General features: G+C 33.9%; 1 protein-coding gene and 1 pseudogene across 1 annotated transcript; one reads left to right on the forward strand and one right to left on the reverse strand.

Annotated features, from left to right (window-relative positions):
* LOC104700920 lies at positions 3,436-5,230 on the reverse strand. The gene is made up of 2 exons (XM_019227616.1): positions 4,950-5,230; positions 3,436-3,922 (listed from the first exon to the last, which is right to left on the reverse strand). The coding sequence occupies exons 1-2, from the start codon at positions 5,078-5,080 to the stop codon at positions 3,802-3,804; spliced, it is 252 nt and encodes an 83-aa protein (XP_019083161.1). The 5' UTR covers positions 5,081-5,230; the 3' UTR covers positions 3,436-3,801.
* LOC104704524 lies at positions 9,675-18,547 on the forward strand (annotated as a pseudogene).

Genomic DNA, 21,656 nt, shown 5'->3' on the forward strand with positions numbered 1-21,656 from the left:
TTACTTATATTTTTAATTTAGCTTATAATTTATCACAAAATATGTTGTTATAATTATTGATTTAATTAAAAAATTATTACTAGCTAAATAAACATTCTTATGGTTGTAAATATATTTAAATTATATTTTGTTGATTCAAAATATAATTATACAAATTTATAAAACTAAAACAAGAATTAAATATAAAATTGCCGCAGCGTCTATAAAACGAACACAAAACAAGCGATAGCGGCTGCGGCAGCGGTAACAATAGCAAAACGAACATATTTCATGCGGTAGCGGCAGCGGCAGCGGTAGCGGCAACAAAACGAACAACAACCTGCGATAATGTTTACCGCAGCCGCAGACGCTACCGCTGCCGCTGCCGCTTGCGACAATGAAACGAACAGCACCAATAACGGAAATGTCGTGCTCCACGAAAGAGTACTTCGTTTTCATCTCAAATAGAGAAAAAAAAACAAGTTCAGAATTCGTTTTGGATTACGGGTTTTGACTTTTGATTGTTTCAGAGATGCAAAGAACAAAAAGAAAGAATTTACTTTTTCTTATTTTTAATTAAAAATACAGTTCAATGTGTTGCCATTTTTAAGTCTTCAATACAGAATGATTTTTAAACTGACCCATCATCGATATAGGGGAGGGTTATATTGCAGATGATTTTTGAGATCATAGGATTGACTTGCAGGATTTTTTTTTTGCACAAAACCCTTAACTTTAGTTAGTATGAATGAAACCATTATGAGATATAATTGATTTTAGATTAATATACTACTAATTTTCTTTTCTTTTTTGGGTAAGTTTCTGTTTACTTATTTCTTGACTTATTATGTTTTGTAATTTCTCTTATCATTATTTGTTTAATATTAACTATATATAGTAATATTAACATTATTTTTGGGTAATATTACTCGATAAATCATAAATATAAATTTGATTTTTAAAACACACAAAATATATATTGCCATAATTGTAACATTTTATAAATATTTTCTTTACCACATTCACATATTTCACGGGTGAATTGTATTCTTACGCAAATACATTGATTTTGAAATTTCATTAATTTTTTCATAATGGTTTTTTTGGTAATAATTTGTGATTTATAGAAAATATTAATAAGCCAACTAACTCAAAAGATTTAAATAGCCTAATCAAAAATATTAATCAATAAATTAGATTATCTTCTGAAAATTTAGTTTAGAATTTGATTGTTACTAACATATAATAAAATTAAATAATTAAACTACCGAGTAATTTAGTATATATTGTTATGGTTACATAAAAAACATGCAAAATTGTTATGATTACAAAATAAAATATAAGAAAATATGAACATGATTTTTAAACCACACAAACGACATGTTGCAATAGATAGTAACATTTTATCAATATTTTCTCTACCATAAAACCTCTTACACATTCAAATATTTCACAGGTGAAACATATCTTTTACACGAAAAATTACAGCTTTAAATAAATAAATAAAAGATTTAGATAATAATTTTACTTATAATAGTTTTCTTTTATTGGGTTTATCCCGCATAGAGTTCCGGTTGTTATCTAGTTATCATATATGACACATTTTTGAGTTTTTATTGCATCTCATGACACCTTTTAGTATTTTTTTAAAAGAAAAATTCCCCTTAATTAAAATGCACGATGACACGTACTCGACACATTGATTATTTGGACATACACCTCTATATAATTAAATTTAGAAATTCTCTATACTTGTGGCGTGTGATGTGATAGCTCAAATATTACCATAAACCTATTCTCTCAAATCAAGACATCACTGTAGTATTTAGGGGTTGAATTCCATAAAAACTCTTGTTTACACAATAGATTTTAGGGTTTTATGATTATGTTACACAGATTGGTTTAAATTAAGAATAACAATGCAAAAATATTAAATTGAAGGGTTGTAAATTCAAGGCATTAAAAAGCTAGGTCTAGGGAATCAAAAACTTATAGAATATCAAATCAACAAATAAATTATGATTCAATCAAATAAAATCAGATCTAGAACTCTAAACCTTATTATAAAATAAATCAGTTCCCACTGCAAATATTATCTAAGTTTAAAACTCGAAAATTCAAATCTCTTTATAAAATTCAAGTTAAAAACCAGCTTTGAAAACAAGTTTAGTTTGTTCCCAAAATTACTAAATCAAATATATTTGTAAAAAGTTATTTTGCCCATCAAATGTTTTATCAGGAAAATCAATTATATTCTCATATCAATTTATTTTCCTAGAATATTGATTCTAGGTGACCAATGATCAATCAAGAATTAATATGAATAACAACCAAAGATGAAAATCACAGAAGAATAAGAATCCTAATAAATCAACAGATCTAATAAATCATAAAAACTCTATGAAAACCCTGAACCTAATAAGCAAACTACTCAGACATATTCAATAAATAACAAAACATTCTAAATAATATGCAATTAAAATTATAGATTAAATAAGGAGTTTAGAAATCTTCTATCTACAGATGAGTTCAGATTCGTCTCTCTCAATAGCTCTTAATATCTCTCTCAAAGATTGCAGAAAAATAAAACTTAAGGATTTCTAAAACCTAAAAAAACGTATATGTATGTTCTAAAACACATTCAGAAATTAATGTTGCAATTAGGAAAACTTCGGGACCACTTTGTAAATTTTCAAACTTAGGCCTTGTTGTGTCGGCTAAACGGGGTATCGACCGACACCAAGGGTGGTGTCGATCTACACCATCACTCTTGATTGTTTTCAAGTTGATTTTCTTCGGTTCAATGCTCCAAAACGTTCCAAATTTCTCCACTTTGTTTCATCTATGCCAAAATCATAAAAAATCTGTTAAGATTCATAAAGAACCTAAAAATATATTAAAAAACACTAAAACACTTTTTATATCATGGTTAAAAACCGCAAAAAATTATAATATATCTTAATAAATTGATGAAACTAGAACAACATTGAATATTGTGTCCGTATTCTAAGACAAAGTACTATATGGTGTACTTTTTGAAACTAAAACAACACTATTTACCCGATGTAAAAAGAAAGTGTCGTAAAGTGCAATAGCAAGTTAAAAAGGTGTCATATGATATAACTTGTGTTGTCAAATGAGACGCATAAGATCAAACTCTAACTTACAAAAAGACTTGCGGTCCAAATCCAAATATTCACATCAATAAAATTTGACATGTATTTTTTAATTTAAACTCTCGTAAAAACCACAAGTTTTTATTTATCAAGTCACACATAAAGTAATAGACAAATAGAGGTTCAAAACTACCTCTATTATCAAACTATGTTTGATATTTGATATTTGCAAGTAGAATTTTTTGTCTTGTGATTTTGGTATTTTCCTTAGAAGACAAGATATTTATATTTTAATTTTTAGTGTTAACTAAATAAAATGTATTCATTGAAAAAACAATAGTGATCAGATTAATCGAGTTAAAAAAAACTATCAGACCAATTCATAATTTCACTCTCTTTTACAAGCATTCACTGAAAACAAGATTACAAGTGTACGAACAACCAAATACACTGTAATCGTCCAAATCCCTCGCGAAAATTCTCACGTCAAAAGGTTCAGACACCCCAATTCACAAAACCCACCTAAGATGCAATAAAACAATTTACGCTGTAGCCCATGTGCAAAACTCAAGAAGTGTCTCAAAACAGTACCCAGCAGCAAGATCACAAGCTAAGTCTTTTGTTTTACAAGAACACTAAGAAATGTGAGATTTTTTACAAAATGTTTCAAGGAAAAAAGGGTCGTGAGAGCTCATTTATATATGTATTAGTCATCATATGAAATGTGAGGACTGGTGACACAACCTGGTGCATTAGGATCCTCTGCTCCGCAACAGTCGTAGAACTTGGCTGCATATGGTGGATCTTCTGGTTTCAATTCATAATACCTTCATTTATTGACAAAAAACAAGTTTTAGTTTGTCTAAAACTCTTGGTAAAAATACAAAAGTAATCAAACAGATGCATCATACTCTAGTCGGATTCTCCACGGAGGAGCCATGGTTGTGAATGAATATATAATCAGTTAGTTCACCTTATAAAATAGACATGAAATAACGAATCTCAGGAAGCAGCGAGAATATGAATGCCAAAACTAAGAAGGATGAACATCAGGAATAAACTCATTTGCTGCACATCACAATAAGAGCTCATCAAAACGATAGTTAGCTTTTGCTATGTGGGGGGGGGNNGGGGGGGGGGGGGGGGGTACTAAAACGCGTGGGACAGAGAACACCAAAAACCGAGGATGTAAGTAAATAACAAAAGACCAAGGAGAAGAGAACCAGACTAATAAAGATCAATAAGGAACAGAGAATCAGATAATATCCTCTAAGATTTATCTTCACCCGCTCTTTACTAGTTCCGTTAACCTTAGGATAAACAATATCTTGATTTCCCAAAAAAAAATGTAAGCCACTAGGCACCTCCAGTCCTTGGAAGTATTCTAGGCAATTAAGAGAGATTACAATCATTATAAAGCTTCATGATTATGCCAAAAGCTCAGACTATCTCATTTAAACTTGAAACTAATAATACTAGAGCAGATCAGGAATTGGTAAACAAACTTGATTGAAAGAGTATTATTAAATGGGTAAGGCAAATGCAACAACAGTAGCTAAGTATCTGCAAAGAAGGCTTAAGAGCTAGTTTCAAGAAAAACATGAACTTTTTGACCCTGATGATGCAACAAAAAAGCCATTAAACTGACTGAGATAATGATCAGCTCTCACTTCACCATTATTGGCTACAACGAATTTACCAGAATCCACTAAATTAGCTAACAGATCCAGAACCTTGGATACACAAATTAATACATGCTAATTTGATTGCTTTTCAAAAACCCATTTCATAAATCTGTATAGGGTAGGGGATCAAGCTGTTGTTTAGGATTGTAAACAGATTTTAGGAAATCACCTTTTCTGGTCATCGTGGCGACGACAAACGAAGAAGGAAGGATGAAAACGGCAAGAGGAAGCGTCGTTTGAAGAATCTGAGTAGCTTTGTTTGCACCTCTGGCACAGCTTCTCTATCTCCTTCGTCTCCATTCTCGATGAGCACTGGAATCAATTTTCTAATTTCTGTGGCAAATCAAATGGATCCCATTCCGGTTAACCGGATGTTACGTTTTGGTCTTTTTTTCACCGATAAATCAGTATAATCCACATTTTAGTTAGTATTGAATATTGATCCCTGGGTTTTTTTTTGTTTTTTTTTTAATTAAGTAAATGGGCCTACTTGGTCTCATATTCAATAGTGAAATCATTGAAAAGCAGAGCAATAAAAACATATATATCTTTTTTTTTTTTTTGGTTTTAATAAAAAAAACATACATCTTAAACAGAAGAGATCAACAATCTTCTGTTAAATAATCAATGATACGGAGAGATCAACAATCTTGATCAACAACCCCCTTCTCGAATGGATTCGCAGAAAGTTTTGCTCACTTGCCTTTTGTATAATGTCGAAAAGTGAAATCAAGTCAATCAAACAAAGAAAAAAACCATTTTGTAAAAAGAGTTTAATAGTCGTCAAATATATATATATATATATATATATATTTTTTAAATAGTTGTCAATTTATCATCACACTAACATTACACTAGAAGACAAAACCTGTAAACAACGAGAAAAACAAAATATTTCGTTTATATAATTACTCTAGTGTTGAAAGTTATGTGTGACTCAACTCTACAGCTCAATGGTTGGTTGGTGTATAACAACGCCTTCCTCTATGCGAGTTCGAGTAGAGTCATTTGGTGATGGTGATGGTGGAGATGATGATGAGTTTGGTTAGAGTTTAAACTAAAAATAAACCCTAATCTTAACAAGTGAGGTATTCTTAAATACCTTTTTTCTATTACTTTTATTTTAATGAAGTCATATTTTTTTTTAATTGTTTCATAAATGATGAAATTCGAATAGAATCGAACAACAGAAGAAGCTCTAAAAAAGTCGTTGCAATTTTTTAGGAGTTTCTGAAACCATTTTTACTATAGAAATGCTCAGGGTCGGTCCTAGAACTTATGTGACCTAAAACATATTTTATAATAAGATGATTTTATAATTTTAAATATATATTAGATTTTTAAAATTATTTTCTATTTTATTATATATTATTTTAGTAAAAAGTTTAACTAGTTCGAGTACATATAATATTAGTTTAAATAGTTTTACATTTTTGCTATCGGTTTCCATTTTGTTGTCAACAATATTAATTAGTGTTTTTGTTATCATTATTTTTTTTCTTTCAGTTATCATCATTTCTAAATAAAAATTAAAGATAAAAAATGTGATTAACAAAAAAATGGAGAAGAGAAAAATATAAGAACGGTCACTAAGAGACAATGTTGTATAAAATAAAGGAAAAAAAAATAAAACAAAATGATTAATGACCCAAACACTCATGGGAATCGAACCTGTGTGATGTTGAAGTTCTCCACGTCTGTATAATTGCCAGTAGACCATTGAAAACTTTTAAAATGTAGGCTTATTATTTTGATTTTAAGATGTGGCCTAAAGCGAATGCTTCACTTGCCTTATGGACGGGCCGGGCCTGGAAATGCTACCCAACTGGTATTTCTTTATACAAAACTTGTTTACAGCTATGTATTAACAATCTTTCGCTCCATACGATAATCGTGAGACTTAATTTTGGCTTTGCTGTTGCTGCTTCTTTTACAAACACTCAAGAGTTCAATTTGATGGAGATAGCTAGACTTGAGAAAGCATTACTTTATTGCCTTAACAACTGTTGTATTCATGGTTCTACTCCTGATTAAATCCTACACTACCAGTTTGCTGCCACATGTTGCAGCATTTTCTGTGGACTGTCTGTAATTTATCAACTTAGAATAATATTTCAGGTGTAAGAAGAGAGCGTGCCTCTGCTGGGGCTTTCTTATTCTTGTCTGCATTCCTTTATGCATTCTGGCGTATGGGAGTTCATTTTCCTATGCCTTCAACAGATAAAGGTATCTATTTGAAACTACTGTAATCTTTCCTCTTGTTCCAGCACTGCATGTTATGTGGCTAGTTGCTACTCATTTTTTTGTTGCCAAGGTCATTTATACCTTGCGTTTGAACTTCTGAATGCTTACTTATAACCAATGTTATTATAATAAACTCTTAGAACTAAGCTTGGTACCAGTGTTACACCTAATTTGTTATAGATGAATATGGCATTATAGAATGACCATGTTATTATTATTGGCCAGTCTTGTTGGCCATGGGATAATCCTTGTAGATGGTATATACTACTATGCTTCTGTTTTGATATCTTTGAGACAGAATTTATAACATCCATTAGTTGACATCAAACCGATTTAGATGGCTGACTGTCTGTGTTATTGTAATTAGTGCCAGTAGCAATTATGTGCCTATGTGGCATATTTATCTATTATACGCCCCAAATTTTATAGATAGTCCTGAATTTTAAATGTCTACATTAGAGGGTATGTTGTCTGCCATGAAACGATAGTGAGAGCTAGAGGCTATAGCGTTACCTTACTTCAAAATACCTTCAGAAAAATGCTCAAAATGACCGACTCATTATTCTTTTTTTGTCTACTTCTGATCGATACTAGCTTCTGCATCCAAAAATTCCCATTTCTGTGGTCTAGATAGTTAAATTTGTTGTCTATTGAACTTGTTGACTTAATATCCTATTTATTTGGAATGTTTTTTCACCATGCCTCAGCTGGTCAGTAGAATTGGGGTCATTGGTGTGACCTTAATGGCTGTCTTATCAGGATTTGGAGCTGTAAATTTGCCCTACTGCTATATATCTTTCTTCATTAGGTACTAATATTCAACTCTATATCTGAAGCCACTATGTGTAAGTGCCATTTTTTTCTTTTTTCTATTATATTTAACCACCAATAAGGGTGTTTTCCTAGCGCACCATTCAATGGACTACATGATAAAGCATACATTATTAGCACTGCATGTATATACGGCCACGTGCATGTTCTTCAAAGAGAAAAAAGGTGAAATGGAATAAGAAATATGCTAAGAAACTTCACAACATGGGAACTTATATTCCACATTTTGATCTTGAATTAAACAAATGGTGCTGGATGTTTAGTCGAGATAAATTTATGAGCTATTTTCAGAGGCTTTTCATCTCTGTGATGCATGTAGGTCTACGATACAATCATATGAATATGCTAGAGGATAGGGGATCCAATGGATTGGCAGGATTTTGTTGAAGATCTTCTCCATTGGGGGGTTCATAGAGGGGATGTTAGAGATTTGTTGAAAAAAAATTAATCAGAAATGAAGAAAAAATGTAAGATCTCCCCTTATATAAGATACTGAAACTTGGTTTAAGGGGCGCTACATGTCGGAATTTTGTTGGGCGAAAGAAAAATACAAAAGAGATAAAAAAATTGGGAAAGCTCGATTTTTTCTTTTTTTCCTCTCTCTCTCTCTCTCTCTCTCTCTCTCTCTCTCTCTCTTTTGGTTGCGATTGAATCCCAAAACGTGAAAAGAATTTGGAATCAGAAGCTTGAAGGTTTCGAATCGAAGGACCTGGAATCAGAGGAAGGGTTTGGATTCGAAGGGAATGGAGAGAAGCGATTAGTAGCGAAGGCGATTTGGAAGCCAATCGCGAAAGAAGAATCGAGCTTTCCCATGGAGATGGATGCGGTTTGAATTTGGAGTCGAATAAATCGGAAGAGAGATTGAATCAATTGGAATCACAAGGTAAGTTTATGAATTGAAATTGTATGAATCGCAAATTGTTTCATGATTAGGGTTCTTTGATTTTGGATCGCAAATTAGGGTTATTTGATGTTTGTTGAAAAATTAGGGTTCTTGGTGTGCATGTGTTCCAAATTGATCCATTTGACCATGACTGATTAATTGTACTTCGAATCTGGGCTTGATTATGATCTACGTCTATCTTTTGATTTGAGGTTAAATGGACAAACATGGATTGATGGATTGATGAGTGTAGACTGTGCTAGCTGTTCGGCCATGAAGGAAGGTAAATTATCATCCTCTCCTTTCTTCATTTATGTTAAAGCTTTTGTTAGTTGGTTGTGATAAATACGTTGTTAGTTTAGGGTATTAGTCGAGTCAGTCATATTTGTTTGTTAGTTCTATATCTTTATTTGTTAACTATGTTATTTTAGTTAAGTAGTCATATTTGTTATCCTGGTTCTAACTATTTTCTATTTTTTATTCATTCTTTAACAGCAAAAAGAAAGCTAGATGAGTCGAGTGTGTGATTGAAGTTTACTAGATGAGTCGGCCATCAATGAAGGTAATTTATTATCCTTATCTTTCTTAATTTATTTGGTGTTAGTTTAGGTATGAGTCGAGTGAGTGATTGATGTCGTTGCTTTTGTTTGGTGGTTGTGATTAATACGCTTACTACTTGTTGCTTTGTGTTAGTTAATACGCTTACTACTTGTTGCTTTGTGTTAGTTAATACGCTTACTACTTGTTGCTTTGGTGGTCGTACTTGATGCTTTGTGTTAGGTAAAAACTTAATTTCAAAATTCAAGTAGTTGAAAAAGTAAATTACACCTAAAGCTTATAAATTAGAAGACTTCCTCTTCATAGTAAAAATACAAAACCCTTTAGCAATCTCTTTAATCGTCCTTTTAACACAAACACTTGTTCTTTCTCACGGATATGGATTCAGATGACTCCATGAATCCATATTGTCCCTCCTCTAGTTATATGAACCTGTTACACAGTCAACTTGATAACCAAAACCTTGAATACACTCCTCTTGATAGTCCATGTTCTGAAATTCCATCTGAACCTCCATCCCCTCAAGAAAACCGCAAGTCAAGGAAAGCATGGTTACCAACAGATGATATCATGTTGGTAAGCGCTTGGCTCAACACTAACAAGGATCCGATTACTTCCAACGAGCAAAGACGTGGAGCCTTTTGGGGGAGGATTGCCGATTACTTTCACTCCTGTCCGAATGCTGTTGGTCGACCAAAGGGAGAGGCGAGTCACTGTAAGCAGAGGTGGGGGAGGATAAACGACTTGGTGTGCAAGTTTGTTGGTTGTTACGAGACTGCGACTAGGGAGAAGTCTAGTGGACAGAATGAAGATGATGTGATGAAGTTAGCACATCAGATATACTTTACTGATCATGGACAGAAGTTTACCTTGGAGCATGCATGGAGAGACTTAAGATACGATCAAAAATGGTGTGCCTCCACCACTATTGAAGCTAATGGAGTGAAAAGGGGAAGAGTGAGTATTGATGGGTCTGAACAGGATGCACACCATCTGATTGATGTGGATGAACCATTACCTCGTCCTCCTGGTGTTAAGGCTGCCAAGGGGAAGTCTAAAAAAAGCTCTAACACCCAACCGATTGATGTGGAGGCAGATGGAAAAGCTTACTTGGAGTTTCAGTTGGAGCGTGTGTCGAGGATTTATGAGATGAAGCAGAAGGACTTCGAATTGAAAGAGAAGGAGTTTGCTATGAAGAAGGAGCATATCAAGCATGTTATGCTTGAAAACCTGATTGCTAAAAAGGATTCACTAACTGAATCCGAGAAATCTCTTAAGGACAAGCTAATTGATGACATGATGTCATCAGGTTAAATGTTAACGAATGTAGTGTTTTATTAACTATGTTTGTGTTTTTAGTGTTTCAAATATTCAGTGATAACTTATTCGAATGGCTTGTTGTTGTTTTTTGTAGTCGGACAAGCTAATTAAGTTGTTTAAGTTTCTGTAATTGAATGGTTTCTTGTTTCAGTTTGTTTGTGTTTTTGTTTCATATTTCGATGGTTTATTAATCGGTTACTTGTTTATCATTGATAATTGGGATGTTGTATTAGTTGGTTTCAGTTTATAATCGATTAGTGGTTTATCATTGTCATGCAGGCCGAACAAGAAGCAAATCCTAAACCCATGACAACAAAAGACATGAAGAAGCAAATATGTGGACTCATCTCATATCCGTGACACGAAAAGACAACAAGAGGCAATGGATTCCATCTCATACCCGTGACACCAAAAGACAACAAAAGGCAATGGATTCATCTCATACTCGTGACACCAAAAGACAACAAGAAGCAAATGGAGTACATATTCACTATTGTAGCATTGTACTTCTACCACAAAATTGTATGAGTTTATATTCACTTTTGTACAATGTTGTACTATGACCACATATATTTACAAGTCTTTTTTATTTTTGTATTTCTACGACACATGTTTTCTTATCATTTTACACCACATGCTTGTTTCCAATGTTTCTATAAAATGTTCACTACTCCTACCTGTAACGCCCCCGAACCGCCGTATGGCCGGGCGGACCGCAGACGGCACCGGGACGCCACTATGGAAACGTTCACCAACAATCCGGCCGGGTGCAAGAACAAATCAGGACCCTTTGGCCAGTCCATCGGTGAGGTTCCCGACAACACGACACATCCTTAAGGCTTTACAACCCTACAGACACGCCGTGCGTTGAGCCGACTTGGACAAAGTCTATATCAGTACCACTCGCCCGTTTAACAGAAATCCGAATACTTTATTAGATGGAAAGAGTTTATTACAAAACCGATACCAAAAGATGTTAGAGTTTTTGGATAAGGCCTAGTGCGAAAGTTTGATTCAAAATAAAACATACTTGTATTTTACAATACACACAAAACAAAACTACTCCGGGTTCCTATCGTTCACCACGCCCTCTAGTTCCCTCTAGGGTTACCTGCAACACAAATTATTATCATAAGTAATCTAGTATTACTTAGTGAGCTCAGGGTTCCTGCAAAGAGATTAGCCCCAATCCCAAACCCCAATAACATACAACATGCAAGCAAGGAAACAATTTATAAGCAATCAACAACATGCATGCAACAACATGCAACAACACAAACTTGAATAAAAACAAGAAGTTTTAAACAAGTTTAATTTATGGACCAATGCTTCCTTTCCTTAACACCCCTTTGAACTACCGCATTACAACCACAAAGGCATGTAACCGGACTTCACTTAGAGCCACATCATCGTGTAGATAGCTTCGGCCAGGGTAGCGAGCCCAATAACCTCCAAGCTCTTTGTAACCAACCCTAAAAACACACGAACATGGGTTGCATGTCGCGGCTGCATGTGGTACGGAATAGGAAGGATAACAATACCCCAATCTTACTATGCTAGCTGGAATTTCTCGCGGACTAAAACGCATTAAGACTTCACCAAAGTTGATACTTGAGTTTTTATGGTTTTTAAGCTCATAATTTTACAAGTATCTTAACTTAGTTACCACCCTTGTTACTAGAACATTTCGAACTAGCAACCGGTGTAACCTCACAGCGCATGCATTTAAACAAGAAAATCACAAAAGAAATTCAAGTAAAAATGCAACTAAATGCTCATGCAAACCGTGCACTAGATGGATATCTTTAATCCCCATCTAGCCCGACGAAATATGTGCCTGAACTCACAGAAAACCGGCGATCTCTGGTAAGGAGTGGTCGGACTTTCTTGATGAAGCTCCTTCACGGCACACTTGAGTCCTTTCCCTTGTTGAAATCGATTTCCCAGTCGATTCAACACTTGCAGTAGTCGATAGTCTTGTCTTGCTTCCTTTCTCCTTCGCTCTTTCTCCCTTGCGGCAACTCTTCTCCCCTTTTCTCTCTTCTTTCTCTCTTCCTCTCCTCTCTCTCTTTTTCTCTTCTTCACCCTTAGATTTTTTTTTTGCGAAAAATGAGAGGATGGAGGCCTTTAAATAGAAAGAATGGGCGAAAACTTGGCCCAATGCATGGTTGAAGTGTGTTCATCTTCAAAGCCATTAATCTCCATGTGTAGACACTTAATAAATAAATCCAACACTTGTCCAAGAGAATCCCACCTTGTCTCCCACTTTCTTCCTCTTGAATAAATTAATTCTTAGTGGAAAATCCCACTTAAATTAATTTAGTGAATTAAAAATCACTTAGTGGAGATTCCACTAACTCCACTTTGAATAAATTATTCACCTTCCTTAGTGGGCTCTTTCCCACTCTTGCTTCACGTCCAGGACACATCCTTGTCCATTCGGCGTTCATCTGGTACGTTCGGCCGTGCACGTACGTCTGGTACGGTATATGGTACATGGTACCATTGGCTATCTATCGATTCGTCCAGAATTTCTCGGACATTACTTCCGTAATTCTTCTACCCTCCTTCCTTGCCTTCCATTTGTGTCCCTTGCACGTTCTTGGATCAGGGGTTTTTATTTTAAATTTTACCCCTTGGTGAGGGTCATTACACTACCGATCAAATATACTTCCCAAAAGACAACTCCTCTAAATTTTAAACACCAAACCACCTTTTCTTTATTTGCAAAAGCTCCAAAATGGCTTCTTCTTCCCAAAATGATGTTGATGACATAATTGATGAATGTTTTAATCAAACATGCGATCAAATCAGCAATCAAGTATGGCAAAATCTTCTAACTCCACCAATCCAACATCAACAACCACCTAAACCAAGAAAAAAGCGAGTTTACATTGAAAGAAATCGAGATGTCGGTCATGACCACTTGTGGAACGATTATTTCAGTAAGTATGCAACGTACTCTCTCAACCTTTTCCGGTGCTGTTTTAGAATGAACAAGCCATTATTCATTCGTATTGTGGATAAACTCGCAAATGAAGTTCCCTCCTTTTAACAAAGAAGAGATGCTACCGGAAGGTTGGGTCTGTCTACATTGCAAAAGTGTACAGTAGTAATTCGTATGATGGCATACGGTTCTGCAGTTGATGCGGTTGACGAATACCTCCGTGTTTCTGAAACCATGGCGCTATCTTGCTTGGACAATTTTACAGATTCAGTCATAAATTTATTTGGAGATGAGTACTTGAGAAGACCCACACCAGCAGATCTTCAACGACTACTCGACATTGGCAAGTTTCCAGATTTCCCGGCATGATAGGAAGCATCGATTGTATGCATTGGGAGTGGAAGAGCTGTCCTACCGCATGGAAAGGTCAATACACCCGTGGATCTGGAAAGCCCACCCGTGGATCTGGAAAGCCCACAATCTTTTTAGAGTCGGTGGCTTCGTATGATCACTGGATCTAGCATGCTTTCTTTGGACCACCAGGTACATTAAACGACATCAATATTCTTGATCGATTTCCATTCTTTGATGATATTTTGCTTGGTCGAGCTCCTAAATTTAAATACAGTGTCAACGGACATGAGTATAAATTGGCTTACTATCTGACGGATGGTATTTATCCAAAATGGGCTACTTTTATCCAATCTATTCTGCTACCACAAACTCCGAAAGCCTCTTTATTTGCGATACAACAAGAAGCTGTGCGTAAAGATGTAGAGCGTGCTTTTGGAGTTTTGCATGTTCTATTTGTCATAGTCAAAAACCCGGCTCTTATTTGGGATAAGGTAAAAATTGGGAAAATAATGAGAGCGTGTATCATACTGCACAATATGATAGTTGAAGATGAACGAGATGGGTACACTCTGTTTGATGAAACTGAATTCGCACAATTGCAGTCAAATAGAGCTTCAGAAGTTGACTACACGCTTCCAACAACCAGGCCTTCATGTGTCGAAACTATGCTCAAGATTCAAATGGATGTTCGTGATCAAGAAAAACATAACGCTTGCAAGATGATTTGGTTGAGAATATTTAGGCAAAATTTGGAGCAAATCAGTATTAAAATTTATCATTTTCTCCATTTCTGAATTGCACTTCTATTGTAATATGTATTAATGTTTTTATTATGTTTTGTATGTTTAAAAATTAATTAAATGCAATATTGTCTATTTTTATAAAATCTTAAATGTTTACACAATTATACCACTTCTATTCTATTTACAATTATTAAAATTTAAAAAACAACTAGGTTCGGACCCGCACCTACGTGCGGGGTTGATTTCAAAAACTAAGTTCGCTATCATGTTCATAATATATTACGTATGCATGGAGTTATGTTTGTAATATTTTTTTAGAACATTATTTGATTTATATTTAATTCGGATTAGAATAAAATTTATCAGATTTGTTTTTGTTATTTATAATGACACCTATATTAAAAAAATATAGTATGTTTATTTCGAGAGAGCAAATAGTAAGAGAAATGTGGTGTATCATATGCAATATTTGATATTTTAAAGTTGAAATTAAGATTTTGATCCAATTTTATGATCTCGTCTCGTTATATTTATTTTCTGGTCATTTTTTAAATAAAGTTTTTATAATTTGATTTACTCGTTGTCATCTCGTTCTTTTTTATCATTTTTTTTCTGGATCGTTCTTTTTTTATTCTTATTCCTCCTCGTTATTTTTCTTCCTTGGTAGGTTATCAATCGGACCCTATGATTTTTTATTTTCAATGGATCATAGAGATTAGTACTTCTTTGGCTTTTTAAAATTTCTAAGGAGCATAATCTGTTTTTTTTTCTTTTAACTTGGTGGTTAGTTTTTTTTTAATTCTTGGTTTCCCTCTTGTTTTTTCTAGTCTTTTTTTTGTTCTTGTTCTAAATTTAAAATAAGTCATAAATGACACCTTTTTTTTTTTTTATTTCCAGACCGATAAAACCAAATCAAATAAGTTTAAGTATATATAATTTAGAATTTTGTTGTTTGTTATTATGGAACAACTTTAAACAACTTCCAAAATCTCGCAATTATACATTGGTATTTTACTGAAGAACTAAAAATTGTAGTTTATTATATTAAGGGTTTAACTCTAACTTTTTTATATATTAAAATTTTATAGAGTTAAAATATTAATATTACTGTACCTAACTTATTAATAAAGTTTAAATATTATAATATTTTTAAACTTTAATGGAGTTTAAATATTTATAATAATTTAAACATTCTATAAAATTTCAATATTAATAATATTTGAAACTTTTTAAAAATGAATATTATAATATTTTGAAATTTTGAAAAGTTTTATATTATATATACTCAAATAAAAAGCTGAATTAACTTTTAAATTTGGACTCTTGATAAATCAAAGCCTCCTGCTCCTTCGTAATTGAAAAGAGTATAAGTCCTATTTATAGTGATGTTGAACCATATTTCAATATATTTAGTCGATGTGGGACTCAACATACACTTTTCTATATCTTTTAATATATAATCAAATTAAATATGTTTACATATATAAAATATCGATTTTTAATTCTTTCCATCTATACTAATCATACTTAATTACTTTCATTTTGTTAAGAAAATATTGCAAAATAAAAACTAAATTATTATTTGTTTTTATTTAATTGTATTAAATTGATTTATTGGTTCCATAAATATCTCACAATATAAAAGCAAATCAAATATGTTTACATATATATAATTTCGATTTTAATTCTTTGATTATTATGGAAGCAAACTTTAAACAGCTTTCAAAGATATTGAGTAATTATCGGTTCTATTTATATGGCACGTAGAATTAAATTTTGATTTCCTTATACATCAAATGAAATTGATTAAATTCATTTTTTAAAAAATTCTGTTTGGCTTCAAGGATTATACATATTTTTATTCCTATTTGAGTGGCATTTCATTGTAATAATCTCAAACTCTATGTCTACTTATTAAAAATGTTTATCTTTTAATAGTATAGATATTTTAAAAAATAAGAGATCCAAAATTAGAACCTACTATTGGAGGAGAAAATTTTAACTAAAAGATCATGGGTTCTTATATTCAAAACAAAACACAATTAATTCATAAAATAAACAAACAGTGTTTAACAACCTCCAATTAAGAGACCACCAATAATCTTGCTGTTAGACCTTCTCCATCGGGGGTTCATAGAAGAGACCTTAGTGTTTTTTTTAAGAAAATTAATCAGAAGAAAAGAAAAAATGTAAGGAAGCGTTATATAGAAACCCCAATTCTGTTCTAACAGATGAAACGTGTCAAGGTGGTGTTGGCCAGAAAAAATAATAGTAAAGGGAGAAAAAAATAGACTTGCAATTAATTTCATTTGTTTCGTCTCTCTCTTTCCCTCGCGATCGAAGACCCGAAACGACAAAGGTGAGAATTTGGAATCGAAGCCACCGGTCCTAACGGCAAATCCTTAACCGCGAAAGAAGCTTTCGAGAAAGCCGGAATCAGTACCGAATTCTTCGATCTGCAGCCTAAGGAAGGGTTAGCTCTCGTCAATGGCACGGCGGTTGGATCTGGCATGGCGTCGATGGTTCTATTCGAAGCGAATGTTCAAGCGGTGTTAGCTGAGGTTTTATCGGCGATCTTCGCGGAGGTGATGAGTGGGAAGCCTGAGTTCACCGATCACCTTACTCATCGTTTGAAGCATCACCCTGGACAAATCGAAGCGGCGGCGATAATGGAACACATCCTCGACGGAAGCTCGTACATGAAATTAGCTCAAAAGCTTCACGAGATGGATCCGTTACAAAAACCTAAACAAGATCGTTACACTCTTCGTACATCTCCTCAATGGTTAGGTCCTCAAATCGAAGTGATCCGTTACGCGACAAAGTCAATCGAGTGTGAGATCAACTCAGTCAACGATAACCCGTTGATCGATGTTTCGAGGAACAAGGCGATTCACGGTGGTAACTTCCAAGGAACACCGATCGGAGTATCTATGGATAACACGAGATTAGCCATTGCTGCGATTGGGAAGCTTATGTTTGCTCAGTTCTCTGAGCTTGTTAACGATTTCTACAACAATGGACTTCCTTCGAATCTAACAGCTTCGAGTAATCCAAGTTTGGATTATTGTTTCAAAGGAGCTGAGATTGCTATGGTCTCAAGCTTATGTCAACAACGTTCCTTGTTGGGATATGTCAAGCTGTGGATTTGAGACATTTGGAAGAGAATTTGAGACAAACGGTGAAGAACATGGTTTCTCAAGTGGCTAAGAAAGTGTTAACCACTGGAGTTAATGGTGAGCTTCATCCATCGAGGTTCTGTGAGAAAGACTTGCTTAAGGTCGTTGATCGTGAACAAGTGTTCACATACGTAGATGATCCATGTAGCGCAACGTATCAGTTGATGCAGAAACTAAGACAAGTCATTGTTGATCACGCTTTATCTAACGGTGAGACAGAGAAGAATGCAGGGACTTCAATCTTTCAAAAGATTGGAGCTTGTGAAGAGGAGCTTAAGGCTGTGCTCCCAAAGGAAGTGGAAGCGACTAGAGCGGCTTACGGTAATGGAACTGCAGCGATTCCAAACCGGATTACGGAGTGTAGGTCGTATCCGTTGTATAAGTTTGTGAGGGAAGAGCTCGGTACGAAGTTGTTGACCGGAGGAAAGGTTGTGTCTCCAGGAGAGGAGTTTGATAAGGTTTTCACTGCAATGTGTGAAGGTAAACTTATTGATCCGTTGATGAATTGTCTCAAGGAATGGAACGGAGCTCCGATTCCGATTTGCTAAGAGAGTATTCCTCTGTTCTGTTCTGTTTTCAATTCTTCTGTTTCGATTTAAATTTTTGTTGTTCTTTTACTATTTTAAGTTTGAATTGAGTTTTTGATATTGTAATGTGAATGAATGGTGTCACTTTGTATGATATATATGATATAAAGATTACGTGTAACTAGTTAACTTGTTACTTTTATGTTGACAAAAAGAGTGATCAAGAAGACAATTTTTTCAAATTCTATTCTATTTAAAATTTTCAAATTTCAAAAAACAATTTAAAAAAAAATAAGAGACCCAAAATTAGAATTTACCATTAGAGGAGATTTTAACTAAGAGATCATGAGTTCTTATTTACAAATAATTCTTAAAAAATTCAAACAGTATATAAGTACTCCCATATATGAACCCCCATTACTCTTACTACAGGGGAGACTTGTGTCTATTTTGCCCATAAATATGTTGAGTTGACCATGAATCTTGTTAAAAGAAATGTATTCACGTAGACCAACTTGATATCAATTTTTCCTTGTTTGTTTGAATTAGTATTTTGTTGAGTAGTTATCACCTTAGCATTTTTGCAATATTGAACCTTTAGCAGAGGATGATTCAATTAGGTAAAAAATTTCAAGTGTACATGGGGAGATATTAGTCTATTTTATGAATAGATTGTCTGGTCAGGTCCCTCCAATTAATTGATAACTTTTCTTTATTATACAAGTTTGAAGGTTTCAGTTGACATCTACAAGAAATTGGTGCTTCATGAGATTGAAGTATTTATAATTCGATTCTTTGTTTTTATATAGTCTTTGATTTATCATTGGGATTTTGGATATTAAAAATATCTTGGATGTTTTTCACCACAAAACTTGTTTTAAAATATGTTTAGGAAGATTTTGTATTAAAGATTTAGATATTTTGGTAGGTAGCTACAGTTTCACTAGTAAACATGTAATAATGGTCTGAATCAAATTTCATGAAGAGTTATTCATCAAAAAAAAAAAAAAACAGAGCATACACATCCCCACAAAGAACTTGAATGTTTTCTTGTTTTATGAATTCAAATTTATTTTCATATTCATAGATATTTCCTTGCGAAAAATACTTAGGTTCACTCCTATGGTAAACCTTCTTGTTCACTTATTCCTTTTCAACCCATCAGAATCTTTTATACATTATTTTATTTAAAAAACTAAATCAAAATTAAATTAAAAAGCAAAATAGATTAGGGAAACAAATTCTGTATATATATTTTTTTTAAGGAAAGTTAAATATTGGTCTGGTTTAGATTTTACAATTAAAATGAAATGATATATCGGTTTGGGTTTACAAATAAGGTGATTAGGGTTTAGATTTACAATTCAAACATAATTATACGTCGGTTTGGATTTACAAATAAAGTGGTTAGGGTTTAGATTTTACAATTAAAACGAAATTATATGTCGGTTTGGGTTCAAGGGTAGGTGGTTAGCATGTTTATTTGAGGTGGGGTTGAGAAAAAAAAAACATGAAGAAGTCCCTAAGGTTAAGTTCAATTAGCTCTAAAAAAAAAAAGATCTTGTTATAGTCTCCTAGAAAGAAAGGAATATATATATATATATATATATACATATTATTAGTTTAGCAAAGAAGAAAAGAAAAAAAAAAGAAGAGAGCTACATGTTTAAAGTTTAGACCTTAGAGAATACAAAAAAAAGGAGTTAAAATCAAGGTTGTGGATAGTTTTGTTCTAGGGGGTTTGATTAAAAAAAAAAAAAAAGGGAGATGAATGAGAAAAGGGTAGATTATCAAGAGTTAAACTTTGTATGCCCAAATTGTTCTCAATCTTAGATAGTTTTCACAACTGTCTAGCATTCATTCTTTTGAGAGAAAACCATCCAAAGAATTTGCTTGAAACCACCTTACCAATAAGCCTTACCCTTGAAACCGATTGAGCATTGATTCACCTCCCATTTACAAGAATTCGCCAAACACTTAAATGAATGTGAAATAGATGGTCTTTGGAATTGCAAGTCTTTACTTTTAGTTGGAGGTTGAACTAGATCGATGCATGGTAATAAGCATAGAAAAATATTTGTAAGTATGTTGATTGATCTTAGCACCATTAAACTATCTTTAAGGAATATAGCTTGAAACATTCGCTTAGCTCCAAAGGTTATGAGTACCATTTTAGATCGGCACCCTCTTACTTCCTTGCTAGAGGACTAGCAAGATTTAAGTTTGGCGGTATGATAACTCTCTAATTTGCATGTTTTTAGCATCCTTTTTTGTCCATATTTTGCATTGTATATACCCTTACCTTAGCATTTTTAGGTCATTAACTGTAGGAATTCACTTTTAGGCCATTTAGGGTGTTGCATTCTTGCATTTGCATACTTTCAATGAAAACAGGTGCTTTAGAGCCTAAAATGGGGAGAAACAAGGACAAATCCGAGCATGTACCCAAAGGAGCCATCGAGCTGGAAGAACAGTTTGAACCCCAACACGATCGAGGAGGATCCGAGAGCAGGAAGAACAACCCGAAGATCTGCCCAAGGATTAACCCGACCTCATCTTCGTGCACCCCATCGAGTAGACCCTCGGGCATGACTGGGAAGCTAGGTCAAAGGGGTTTCCATATATAAATCCCTCCTCTTCTTCCTTGCAAACGAGCACGCCGCAAACCCTCAAACCAGAGAGCGAGAGCTTCTGTGAGAGAACTGAGCGACTCAAAACACTTTTTACTTTTTGTTAGGATTTATTTTATATCTTTTTGTCATTTCTTTATATCTCTACTTTGTACTCTTTATTCTCTACTCTATCGTTTATTACAATGCAATTTTCATTCGTATGTGCTTTTGTTTCTCTTGCAATGAATTCCGAGTAGTGTAGTAAAGTTTCTAGGGATGGGATAGATGATTTCGTGTTCTTGATTGGTTAGGATGTCTTAGTTTGATTGTATATGTTTAATAGATTCCCTTCTAGATTGGTGTTCTTAATGCTGTCAACAAACCGAGAGGGTGAGATTAGATCTAGGGCGTTTTACCACCAAGAGGTGTAGATGAAATGCTTGAATCAACCAATGCTAGAGGTTTACTCACTTAGCCTAAGAGATTAGATGAGTAAGGGGTTTACTGACAATAATGAATCGGTTCTTATTGCCTGCTTGGTCATGTTTCTCCAACGAGAGTTGGGTAGGGGAGTGATCAAGGTTGATTGTTTCTATCACGAGAGTGTTTTAACAAGATATTAGAGATTCATTGTCTAGGCAATATTTGCTTGAGGCATGTAAGACATCCATATTGGTC

Source organism: Camelina sativa, chromosome 7, assembly GCF_000633955.1.
Source record: "Camelina sativa cultivar DH55 chromosome 7, Cs, whole genome shotgun sequence".
Taxonomy (NCBI): domain Eukaryota; kingdom Viridiplantae; phylum Streptophyta; class Magnoliopsida; order Brassicales; family Brassicaceae; genus Camelina; species Camelina sativa.